Source organism: Schistocerca cancellata, chromosome 2 (assembly GCF_023864275.1).
Source record: "Schistocerca cancellata isolate TAMUIC-IGC-003103 chromosome 2, iqSchCanc2.1, whole genome shotgun sequence".
Lineage (NCBI taxonomy): Eukaryota > Metazoa > Arthropoda > Insecta > Orthoptera > Acrididae > Schistocerca > Schistocerca cancellata.
In genome coordinates, this window is record NC_064627.1 from 459,878,070 (window position 1) to 459,891,474 (window position 13,405).

General features: G+C 44.6%; 1 protein-coding gene across 1 annotated transcript in view; it reads right to left on the bottom strand.

The window, feature by feature from the left end:
* Nucleotides 1-13,405, bottom strand: part of LOC126161959 (SET domain-containing protein SmydA-8) — a 255,456-nt gene that overhangs the window by 152,997 nt on the left and 89,054 nt on the right. Inside the window, exon 3 of the mRNA XM_049918143.1 lies at nt 7,609-8,058. Coding sequence (XP_049774100.1) covers nt 7,609-8,058 — 450 coding nt within the window. The remainder of the gene's footprint in view (nt 1-7,608; nt 8,059-13,405) is intronic.

Below are 13,405 nucleotides of genomic sequence, written 5' to 3' on the forward strand. Positions count from 1 at the left end.
CGTTCTCTCTCAGGAGTGCGTGTGTTCGATTGTCTTCATATACAAGAGCGCTTGAAACAGGAGACTTTGCACTTTCTCCTTTAGTCTCGTATTTTCCATGTTCTAAAGGTTCTGCTGAATAGAAACGGCGACCATACAAGAATGATCTTAAGGTTTTACCTTACGGTTGTTAATTTGTATAGCACTATTTTTAATTGAATTGTCCTTATTGATTATATGTGGGAACTTTCCTTTTTGCTTTATAACCTGTTCAGGGATGTAGTAATTTTTATTTATGTACAGCATACACAGAAAAACATGACAAGCACATGAGCAAGAGAAGAAAGTGTTTTTTAATAGAGTGTTTTTTTTATAAACAACTGTGTGATTTGTGAACCAGATACAGCCGACAGTTGCCGGTGGAGGGCGAGGCGACCAAGTACACCACGTTGAGACACGCGTACCGTTTGTACAAGCCGCATCGTTCCTGAGCGTTCAGCAGCATGTTCAACTCGGCACGCTGAAAGTTGACATTCGAATGCACGGTCCGTGTGGCGTCGGCTAAAGTATTAGGTTCGATTGCATTTGTAGGCCAATGTGACACTGAATAATTGTTTGCCTGCTTGACAGACCACAAGTGTCAAATATCGTTCGTCTCCACTTTCCCACACCACTGTGGTACGTTGTGTGCAGTTATCGTTTACACGGTATGTACATATACCGTCGACTCTAGATAATTTGACACTCTATAGTTTGTAACTCTCAATAATCTGAAATTTTTTCCCGATCCCTTAAAAACATTCGATAAACTGAAGGAAAATCAATGTGTTTTGGTTCTCTCGGAAATTTGATACTATAGTTGCGCGTAGCATCTCGCTAAGGCTTTACGGTTTGAAGTCAGGACTCCCGCACACTTTACAATTTAAAGTCCATTTCTCGTAGTTCTGTGATTCCCATTACAGGCTCAGACCACCTGTCGTTTGTGTCTCCCGCCTGTGCCCCATTCTGTCTGCACTTCGTTTTCGTACTGTATTGTAGTTGTAGCGAATCTCTGTTTCTTCAAACTGTGAAACGCCATGAATGCTAGAAAGAACAAGAGTGTTTCAGCTATTGAAGAAAAGCTTATTATTGAAGCTGTGGATAGTGGAGTTTCGAAAAAAGATGTCGCAAAACAATTCGCTATTTTACTCTTCACATTATCGATTATTTTTAAAAATACAGATCGTGTCACCGCAGGTGTCTCAGGCGCAGGAAGGGAAAGGTCGCATCAGGGCGCATTTCCCGATTTTGAGGAGTGGATGCTCAAGCTGATAAATCAGTGCAGAGGGCAAAACGTTACCGTGGGTTCTTTCATGCTGAAGAGACTGAAGGATTTGATGCAAGTGAGGGATGCCTCTCAAATTAAAAAGAAAAAAAAGCCACGCCATCACGTTAGAAAACCCTGCGGAGAGAATGCCAGTAAAGACAATTCCCTTTGTACTGAGTGAATGGATCAACTGAAACAGCTCCCGAATGGCTACGATCCAAGCAACATATCCAACACAGACTAAACGGGTCTTCCTTATCGCAACCCAGCAGTCAGAGGCGAAAAGTCTCATGGAGGAAAACTGAGCAAGGACAGAACAGTTGTCCTTCTAGCCTTTAACATGCACGGGTCTCAGAAGTTGAAACAATTCATAGCAGGACAAACGGCGAAATCACGCTGTTTCTAGGAAAAATGTCGTCAGTCCTACCACTCTTTATAATTGCTTCAGAAAATATGAGTTTACAATGCAGAGAAAAAATGTGGAACAGCCATTAGAGTCCCAAGAATTAACGGATTCAGTCCTGCCGGTCTCCATGATGGGAACTTCTACCCACTGCGGTGAGTTAACCTTTGAGGATTTCGTTCGTGTACACCAGCAGTAGCCAACCTCGTCCCTACCATCCACCACTGGTGGGCGTTCCAGCTTTCACGGTGGGCGGTAGTGCTTTAAAAACATTTTCATTAGGTTTTCGAAAAACTTTCACATAAATATTTGGCATGTAATTATTATCATATGCTTTAACTAGCTTATATCAGTGAAGTTAGTTCCTCAGTTTATGAATCATCATTACTGTGGAACTGGAGGGCGGTTAGAATATTTTACTACTAAGAGAGACACAAAAGTGGGCGGTAGATAAAGAAGGTTGACTACCCCTGATGTAGACAATGACAACGGTGTCCACGGTGTTCTAACCGATGCTGAACTGTTGGACTGTCAGGATGAGGGCGAGGAAGGTAACGAAGAGTAACCGCCAACTCGTCACATTGAGCGAGGCAATGTTATCTGCCCACTCACTATGTTCCTAAGCCCTCAGAATGGAAACGAATAATGATTTCTTCTCAGCTCTCATCACCATCGAAAATTCGCTGGACAGTGCTAGATGGAAGTCTCTCTCTCAAAATAAAATTAGCGATTAATTTTCAAAATGACGTGTAATATTTTCATTGGTATGTTTTCCATGTATTATATGTAAGAACCATACGCATGCGACAGCATGCGCTACCAAATGTGTTCTTCAGCGCCGCGCATAAAAACGGGCTTTTTCTGGGGCTCAGACCTCAGATCCTAATGGTGATTGCAAGGTAGGTCAAGTGTACTGGATAACCCCTGGGCTAGGGACCTTTTGTATACTCACCAGAAGGATCATCTTATTGTAACTATCCTACAAGCACAGGGTCAATGTTTGAATATTACACATTTCCTCCTACTTAGGAAAATGGAGCAAATCGGTTGGTTGTTTTTTTTTCCTTCTTTTTTGCATCGTATGTTGTGTTTGGTGCACCGTAAGGGGCTTATGGAGACGCCGTTTAGTTCATGGGTGGTTCCTGATAAAACCCGAAAAACATGTGTTTTGGGTACCAAATCCGAGCCGCGGATTCCAAGACAGCTATGTCCAGCAAATGGCTAAAATTCTTGCAATATATTTCTAAGATACCGATCTTGAAGAGGCTTGAGAATTTACTTTATATCTTTATCTGTTTCCGAGATACAGAGGTTCAATGTTACTGTACTTGCATAAATAAAACATGTACGTAAAATCCGCTGTGAGGCGACATATAAATGATAAATTTAACGGTATATTATCTAGGCATTTATCTAGAAATGTCACCTTCCCGTTTTGAAAAATCTTTTTCTGTTATCGAGATTCACCCCAAAAACATCGATTTTGGTTACCAAAGCCGAGCCGAAGATTGCAAGACGGATAACACATATTAAATACGCGTAATTTTTACAATATATTCGTAAGATACCGACGTCGGAGAACCTTGAAAATTTTCTTAATATATTCATTCATTTCCGAGATACGGAGGTTCGTGGTTATTCTACCTGTACTTTTAAAATACGCTCGTAAAATCCGGTGTGACGCGGAAACATAGTTTATAAAGTGACGTAGCACTTTTGAGAGAAAAGTGCTTCGGAAGATCTTCGGTTCGGTTCTGGATGCAGATACAGGGGAATGGAGGAGCAGATACAACCAAGAGCTTGAGGAACTATACCAGCAGTCCAACATAGCTGGAACTGTCAAAGCCAAACGAATGATACAGTGGGTCGGCCATGTGGCCCGGATGGAGGATCACAGATGGCCTCCGAAGCTCCTGGATTTCACACCTACAGGAAAGAGACCGCCAGGAAGACCCAAGAAGCGTTGGAGGGATGGACTCCATGAAGATTTAAACCAAGTATGAATAGATGTGAACGGATGGCGGATAGCAGCAATGGAGAGAATACAGTGGAGAATGAAACTTGTAGATGCGTGCAGTCCACTGGGTCTGATCACGTAGTAATAGTAGTAGTAGTAGTAGTAGTAGTAGTAGCACGGAAAAATATGCTGCAAAGTCTCTGTATTATCATCAGAAGTGTCCGTCCTCTGTAGCTGAGTGGTCAGCGCGACGGAATGTCAGTCCCAAGGGCCCGGGTTCGATTCCCGGCTGGGTCGGAGATTTTCGCCGCTCAGGGACTGGGTGTTGTGTTGTCCTAATAATCATCATTTCATCCCCATCGACGCGCAAGTCGCCGAAGTGGCGCCAAATCGAAAGACTTGCACCAGGCGAACGGTCTACCCGACAGGAGGTCGTCGTCACACGACATTATTTATCATCAGAAGCGCTCTGGGAACCAGATGTTGTACTGCTGAATCACATGCAAAATTTCTGTGGACGTTAAGTCCTGTCTGAAGTGTAAAATTAGATTTATGTTATTTCAGTTGCACAAAGTAAACTATGAAAATTTTACTGGCCCATAAAGGTCTTTTCATATGACTGACCATGGTCTGCTGTAGCAGGCGAAAGAAGGGAACCAGCGCAGAATTGCTCCTACCAGAGCACAAGACAGCCTAATACGCTGCTGTTTTTAGAATACTCTGACGGAAAAGTGGGGTAGCAAGAGCTCCATTCTACCTTCCTCAGCACCTTATTCCCCAAAAATTTTGGCATGCGAACGCATTCGCGCTTTTTTATGCTGTGAGAGAAGGAGACAATGCCAGTGGGAAAGACACAAAAAAATAATAAATGCTGGAAAATAGTAGAAAGTGGTTGTGGAAAGCGGAAATTTGGTGAGAGCCAGTGATAATGAGAGACAGAACGTGTGAAAATGACAACGAGGAGGAGAGAAATGGCGATGGTGAGAAGCGACAGAAGCAGTGGGAAGGAAGGAGTGAGATGGTGACAGCAAGAGGGAGCAAGAGGAAGATAGCGACAGTGAGAGGAGACTGTACAAATAGGACAGAACGAAGAAAACTGTGGCTGTGAGACAGGAGACAGCGACAGTTAGATAGACACAAAGAGATAATAGCAATAAGTTGAGTTGAATGAGTTAGTGAGAATGCATAAGTGGGTGTGGATGAGTATGAGCGACTTATTACAATAATGGTCTGCTGGGTGTGAGCGAGTTTCAGTTAGGGGTACTTGTGGGAGTGAGAGGTAAGTTGCACGTTAAAGAAACCGCGAATACGTTCGCATGGCAAATTCTTGGGAAATTTTTCAGTTAGAGTCTTTTAAATAAACAGGAACATGTTCGAGCTCTTTTGCGCTGGTTTAGAGGATATCCCTCCTGAGGGCTTTCTTTTCTTTCTTTTCTTTTGCTTGTGCCTTTTTTCCCGCGGATACGCAGGGTCGGCATGGTTAATCGAATGTAGCAATGTTAGTTGAAGGGGTGGCTGGATGCCCTTCCTGCCACCACCCCGTACTCCCCAGGAAGGAATTAGTGTACCCCAACTGTCTGCGACTAGTGTAATCCATGGAATAGTACGAAAGTGTTCAGATGTCTGCGAGACGTGTAACTGAGGCGGGACATGGGGACCAGTCCGGTAGTCATCGAGGGGGATGTGGAAAACCACCTAAAAACCACACCCAGGCTGGCCGGCACACAGGCCTTCGTCGGTAATCCGCCGGGCGGATTCGAGCCGGGGCCGGCGCGCCTACCCGAGTCCAGGAGGCAGCGCGTTAGCGTGCTCGGATAACCTGGCGGGTCAATATCCCTCCTGAGAGCGTCAGGCGCATTTTCTCTGGTGTTTCGGGCAGATATTTGCAATTATGTTTTGTAGTGTCTAGCTGGTGTAGGCCCAAACAAATACTGCCTGTTACGTCTTTCATGCGATGCTAGTATCAACGGAAAGCATCCATTTCTGTGCCATTAAAAGCAAAATGATTTTTGAAGCGGAATTTTACCTGTTAATTCAATAGAGCGCTCCCAAATTAGTCTAGTGAGAGATTCTTTCTATCGATATGTATAAACAGGGACAATAAAACACGAAGAACAAACAGTACTCCAGCAGCGACAGCTCTGCCATCGTCCGTACTGACTGCTACCGCCACGCAGCCGCGCTGCTCAGTCGCTTTTGGAATACCGCTTATTCTTCGTATTGTACTGTCCCTGTTTATACATATCGATAGAATGAATATCGCAGCATACTAATATGGGACCGCTCTACTGAATGGGCGTATAAAATTCCGACTTAAAAATTATTTTGTCCGTAGAAGGACGTGATGACCAGTATTTGTTTGGACCGACTCCAGCAAAAACAAAATTGCTAAACACCAAAGGAAGTGCGCCTGACGACTCTTAGGACAGACAACTTAGCACTCATATACAACCGCTCGCACACCGATAGATCTGTACCTACAGATTGGAAAATTGCGCAGGTCGCACCAGTGTTTAAGAAGGGTAGTAGGAGTAATCCATCGAACTACAGACCTATATCATTGACGTCGGTTTGCAGTAGGGTTTTGGACCATACACTGTATTCAAACATTATGAATCACCTCGAAGGGAACGATCTATTGATACGTAATCAGCATGGTTTCAGAAAACATCGTTCTTGTGCAACGCAGCTAGCTCTTTATTCGCACGAAGTAATGGCCGCTATCGACAGGGGATCTCAAGTTGATTCCGTATTTCTAGTTTTCCGGAAAGCTTTTGACACCGTTCCTCACAAGCGACTTCTAACCAAGCTGCGGGCCTATGGGGTATCGTCTCAGTTGTGCACCTGGATTCGTGATTTCCTGTCAGGAAGGTCGCAGTTCGTAGTAATAGACGGCAAATCATCGAGTAAAACTGAAGTGATATCAGGTGTTCCCCAGGGAAGCGTCCTGGGACCTCTGCTGTTCCTGATCTATATAAATGACCTGGGTGACAATCTGAGCAGTTCTCTTAGGTTGTTCGCAGATGATGCTGTAATTTACCGTCTAGTAAGGTCATCCGAAGACCATTATCAGTTGCAAAGCGATTTGGAAAAAGATTGCTGTATGGTGTGGCAGATGGCAGTTGACGCTAAATAACGAAAAGTGTGAGGTGATCCACATGAGTTCCAAAAGAAATCCGCTGGAATTCGATTACTCGATAAATAGTACAATTCTCAAGGCTGTCAATTCAACTAAGTACCTGGGTGTTAAAATTACTAACAACTTCAGTTGGAAAGACCACATAGATAATATTGTGGGAAAGGCGAGCCAAAGGTTGCGTTTCATCGGCAGGACACTTAGAAGATGCAACAAGTCCACTAAAGAGACAGCTTACACTACACTCGTTCGTCCTCTGTTAGAATATTGCTGCGCAGTGTGGGATCCTTACCAGGTGGGATTGACGGAGGAAATCGAAAGAGTGCAAAAAAGGGCAGCTCGTTTTGTGTTATCACGTAATAGGGGAGAGAGTGTGGCAGATATGATACGCGAGTTGGGATGGAAGTCATTAAAGCAAAGACGTTTTTCGTCGCTGCGAAATCTATTTACGAAATTTCAGTCACCAACTTTCTCTTCCGAATGCGAAAATATTTTGTTGAGTCCAACCTACATAGGTAGGAATGATCATCAAAATAAAATAAGAGAAATCAGAGCTCGAACAGAAAGGTTTAGGTGTTCGTTTTTCCCGCGCGCTGTTCGGGAGTGGAATGGTAGAGAGATAGTATGATTGTGGTTCGATGAACCCTCTGCCAAGCACTTAAATGTGAATTGCAGAGTAATCATGTAGATGTATGTATTACTTTGTACTTTATTAAAGTAAAGATGAGAGTAGGTACGTGTACACCACAATTTACTTTCACTCAAACTCTCGTTTGTTTGCACGTTTTCCTCCGTTCCTCTCGGTCATTGAAACTGCCGGTAATCACCTGTCTGCGAGCCCGCAGCGGTCCCGCAGGAAGGAGACGACGTTGACCTGGTTGGAGTGCCAGCCGGGCGTGTCGCGGCGGCGGTCGTTGTGCGCCTGCATGGGCGCCACCTCCCGCTGCCAGCGCGCCGGGTCGCGCTCCTTGGCGAGCAGCGCGCGCAGCGGCAGGATGCACTCGAGCTGCGGGCAGCTGTCGGCGGGGTCCTCGACGGGCGCGAGGCGCACGCCGGCGCGCGAGAACTCGGCGCACTCCGCCTGCGCGTGGCCGGCCGCCGCCTCGCAGTCCGGCCCGCAGACGGGCCAGCCGCAGCGCGAGCACAGCGTCGAGCCGTCGTTGTAGGCGTAGCAGCCGAGGCAGCACAGCATGCTGTCCACCTTGGGCCCCACCGCCACCGGCAGCTCCGTCAGCACCTCGGCGCCCGGCTCCAGGTCGCGCGTCGCCACGGCGTACCTGCGGCCACGTGTCGGCCCTCACACTACAACACGTCTCTGCTCACCCACGACCACAAATCACACCGTACCAAGAGCTCAACGAAATTTGATATTGCATATACAGAACGACAGCCATGGTGGAGTGAATAAATCACTAAGGAGATTCCTAAAGCAAAGAGTCTGCCTGACAAATGAAACGAAGCTTCCAGAAGACGTGGTCAGATGTCAATGTAACTCACTCCACATGCACACAGTGGGCGAGTATGTAAATTATTAGAATTTTAATTCTCTCCGACAGCTAGAACGACCACGAGAGTGCATTAGCGTTGTTCCTATTCAGTGTTGTTGCCAGATCTGGTAGGTTCTGCAAGGGGAAGGAACAACCTCAGTTGTCCGCAGCTCGTGATCGTGCGGTAGCGTTCTCGCTTCCCACGCCCGGGTTCCCGGGTTCGATTCCCGGTGGGGTCAGGGATTTTCTCTGCCTCGTGATGACTGGGTGTTGTGTGCTGTCCTTAGGTTAGGTAGGTTTAAGTAGTTCTAAGTTCTAGGGGACTGATGACCATAGATGTTAAGACCCATAGTGCTCAGAGCCATTTGAACCATTTGAACAACCTCAGTTGCTGAATGACCAAAGTGAAAGATATGGAATTTTTTTTTAGTCAACATAGTTGTATGGAGATAAACAGCGATCAATTTACTTATAATCAATTACTCAAAATGACAGTCACAATCGCTTTATTTATTTTGCCGCCAACCGGTTTCAAGCCGCGATGGGGTCATCTTCAGGGCAATTTACACTGCTAAAGTTATAATATTAGTAAGTAATGATGTAGGCAATCTACACTCCTGGAAATTGAAATAAGAACACCGTGAATTCATTGTCCCAGGAAGGGGAAACTTTATTGACACATTCCTGGGGTCAGATGCATCACATGATCACACTGACAGAACTACAGGCACATAGACACAGGCAACAGAGCATGCACAATGTCGGCACTAGTACAGTGTATATCCACCTTTCGCAGCAATGCAGGCTGCTATTCTCCCATGGAGACGATCGTAGAGATGCTGGATGTAGTCCTGTGGAACGGCTTGCCATGCCATTTCCACCTGGCGCCTCAGTTGGACCAGCGTTCGTGCTGGACGTGCAGACCGCGTGAGACGACGCTTCATCCAGTCCCAAACATGCTCAATGGGGGACAGATCCGGAGATCTTGCTGGCCAGGGTAGTTGACTTACACCTTCTAGAGCACGTTGGGTGGCACGGGATACATGCGGACGTGCATTGTCCTGTTGGAACAGCAAGTCCCCTTGCCGGTCTAGGAATTGGTAGAACGATGGGTTCGATGACGGTTTGGATGTACCGTGCACTATTCAGTGTCCCCTCGACGATCACCAGTGGTGTACGGCCAGTGTAGGAGATCGCTCCCCACACCATGATGCCAGGTGTTGGCCCTGTGTGCCTCGGTCGTATGCAGTCCTGATTGTGGCGCTCACCTGCACGGCGCCAAACACGCATACGACCATCATTGGCACCAAGGCAGAAGCGACTCTCATCGCTGAAGACGACACGTCTCCATTCGTCCCTCCATTCACGCCTGTCGCGACACCACTGGAGGCGGGCTGCACGATGTTGGGGCGTGAGCGGAAGACGGCCTAACGGTGTGCGGGACCGTAGCCCAGCTTCATGGAGACGGTTGCGAATGGTCCTCGCCGATACCCCAGGAGCAACAGTGTCCCTAATTTGCTGGGAAGTGGCGGTGCGGTCCCCTACGGCACTGCGTAGGATCCTACGGTCTTGGCGTGCATCCGTGCGTCGCTGCGGTCCGGTCCCAGGTCGACGGGCACGTGCACCTTCCGCCGACCACTGGCGACAACATCGATGTACTGTGGAGACCTCACGCCCCACGTGTTGAGCAATTCGGCGGTACGTCCACCCGGCCTCCCGCATGCCCACTATACGCCCTCGCTCAAAGTCCGTCAACTGCACATACGGTTCACGTCCACGCTGTCGCGGCATGCTACCAGTGTTAAAGACTGCGATGGAGCTCCGTATGCCACGGCAAACTGGCTGACACTGACGGCGGCGGTGCACAAATGCTGCGCAGCTAGCGCCATTCGACGGCCAACACCGTGGTTCCTGGTGTGTCCGCTGTGCCGTGCGTGTGATCATTGCTTGTACAGCCCTCTCGCAGTGTCCGGAGCAAGTATGGTGGGTCTGACACACCGGTGTCAATGTGTTCTTTTTTCTATTTCCAGGAGTGTATTTTTTAGTCCTACTCATGAAACTACATTCAATCTTTTATTTTTTATTTATTTTTTTTACAGGCTACTAATTAATAAACAGAAATTCGTCACTGGAATAGAAGCAGTTGTTTAGGAGAAATGATTTTAAGTTAGATTTAAAACTTGCTTTTCTACCTGTCAGACATTTTACGGTACTGCGGATATGATGAAAAGTTTTTGTTGCTGAATATTGAGCTTCTTTCTGACGTTCTGACGGTTTCAGTAACATGTAATAAAAGGTCATTTTTGCCTCTAGTGTTGCAGTTCTGAACATAGCTGTTCTTCCCAAATTGTGAAGGATTGTTTATGATGAATTTCATTGACGAATACATGTTTTATGACGGCGCAGGTAAAATGCCTGGCTCCTTGAAGAGATGCCTACTTGACGTCTGTGCGTGAACACCACATATTTTTGCTGCTCTCTTTTGTGCAATCAGTACTTTCTTTCTATGTGATACGTTACAGCAGAAAATTACTCTTTACGACACTATTGAATGGAAATATGCAAAATATGTCAGGAGGTTAATTGTTTTGTTCCCAAGTCTACCAATTATACGAAAAGCAAAATTAGCTGAACTTAATTGTTTGAGAAGCTCAGTAATATGCTTCTTCCAGTTCAAATGGCTCTGAGCACTATGGGACTTAACTGCTGAGGTCATCAGTCCACTAGAACTTAGAACTACTTAAACCTAACTAACCTAAGGACATCACACACATTCATGCCCGAGGCAGGATTCGAACCTGCGACCGTAGAGGTCGCGCGGTTCCAAACTGTAGCGCCTAGGACCACTCGGCCACCCCGGCTGGCCTTCCAGTTCAAGTTTTCATCAACAAGTAGGCCCAAAAATTTGGAGAATTCTACTTTATTTACTGACTGCTGTTCATGTGAGACTACCATTATTGCTGTGATTCTATTTGTTGACAAAACATAATACACAGTGTTTTTTTTTCAAGATTTAGGGAGAGTCCATTATTAGGGAAACACTCAATAATTCTTTGGCAAATATCATTTTTAAGCTCTTCTGTTGCGATCTCTCTCATAGGGTGTATTGTAATACTAGCATCGTCTGCAAAAAGTACCAATTCTGCCTGTTAAATATTAAATGGAAGGTCATTCACATATCTAAAGAATAGGAGTGGACCAAAAGTTGAACCCTATGGGACTCCCTTTCCGATTTCTGTGCAATCACTAAAACTTTCTACCCTTCCAACATTGTTTCAGTTATCTGGCACACTCTTTTGCATTCTACTTGTTAACTGTGGTTAAAAAACCATCAGTTTTATGAAACTTAAGTTTTTCTCAGAGAATAATGTGACCTATACAGTAAAACACTTTGGAAAGATAGTGGTGATAGTTTATTATTGATACATAAATAGATAGTGGTGATGATAACTGTGTAACTATGCCTTGTCACCTATCGGCAGCTGCATGCTTTAAGCTGCCTGAAAAAATTCCCTGTATCAGTGACACAACACGTATATCACTAAGGACCTTACTAATTAAATTGGAACAACTTCTCAGAGTTCTTTTTGATATTTCATCAACACCATATGAGCTATTGTTTTTTAGAACCTTCATAATTCTGTTAATTTCAGTGGAGGATGTCGATCCCATTTCAAATTGCTTGAAGTTTTCTGGAATAACATTTTTAATATGTTTTGTTCATTTTTCACTTCAAACACTTAATCCTATTTTTTCTGCTACATTTAGAAAGTGATTGTTAATAGTACTGGTAACTTGTGAATTATCCATCAAACATTGTGATTTAGTTTAATTGTTACGGTATCTTGTACACCATCTGGCTGTCCTGTTTCCCGTTTGACAATATACCACAGAGTTTTCTTCTTATTACCTCCATTATTTCTTTCTGTCAAGACACGCATACTTCTGGACATTTCAATGACTTTCGTTAATATACTGTGCAAGTAATCTCGGATCTTGATTTCTCCTGGCCTTTATATAAATTTCCGTCTTCCTCTTACACGGCAGTTTAGTTCGCTTAGCTATCGGTGGCTTACTTGTTTGTTTATGGATTTTCTGGATAATATTTTAGGAAAGCAACTTTCAAATGTTGACACAAATTTGCTATGGAATAAATTGAATTTGACATTAACATCTCTTTCTATATAGACTTCATCTCACACAGCCTCTGTTCACTTGCTCTTAAAATATTGTTTCCTGTTGTCATTAACAAGCCTTATTGGCTTGTATGAACCAGTTAAATGCTGAAAGGTGCCACATTGTTTATTTCCATTAACTGTGCCCCATGATTAGAAAGTCCATTAACAAAAGGGTGCATATGAATTGTTTCAACCTGAGCACTGCCTATAGAAATGTTATCAATCAGTGTCTTACTTTCTTGCTTCTCACGAGTTGGAAAATTGACTACTGAAATTCTAGTTAATTTTTCCTGCCTGTATCTTTTAAGAAATCTGCACTAAAATCTCCAAAGCTACTGTTTCTTCTTGTCTGACAGGTAACTAGATAATGCGGCTAGATTTTCCTTAAATAGCTGTTACAATTATCACAGAATATTCTGTCGTAACAACTCACAAGTACACGCTTCTAGCTTCTGATCAACACAAAAATTATTTATTTCAATATTTTTGACTTTGTGCCAAACTTTTACATACGGTGCAACTCCTCCATTTTCCATGTTAGCTCTACACAAAAATGATGATAGTCGATTATCCCTGATATATAAATTCTCCATCCCTGTGGTTACGTGCTGTTCAGAGACGCACAGAACTTCTGTCACTTCAGAATTTTCCAGATCTTCTAGGCATACAATAAACTCGTCTATCTTGTTTTCCAAGCCTCTAATGTTCTGATGAAACAAATTAATTTTGTTTTTCTCGTTCTCTTCCGTTTTAATTTCTTTCAGTACTGTCCGTCCGTAACCTTACTCGAACCTAAAAAACTTGCCCCTTTGATTCTAGTAACCACAGGGACATTGTCTTATGTGCTTGTGGCCCCTATTACACTTCCTGCAAGATATTCAGCTAATCTTTCCTACCCCCTCCAATCCTGGTGCAGGCGATGATTTATGTATCACCATACCTCAATTGAAGCAAGAGGC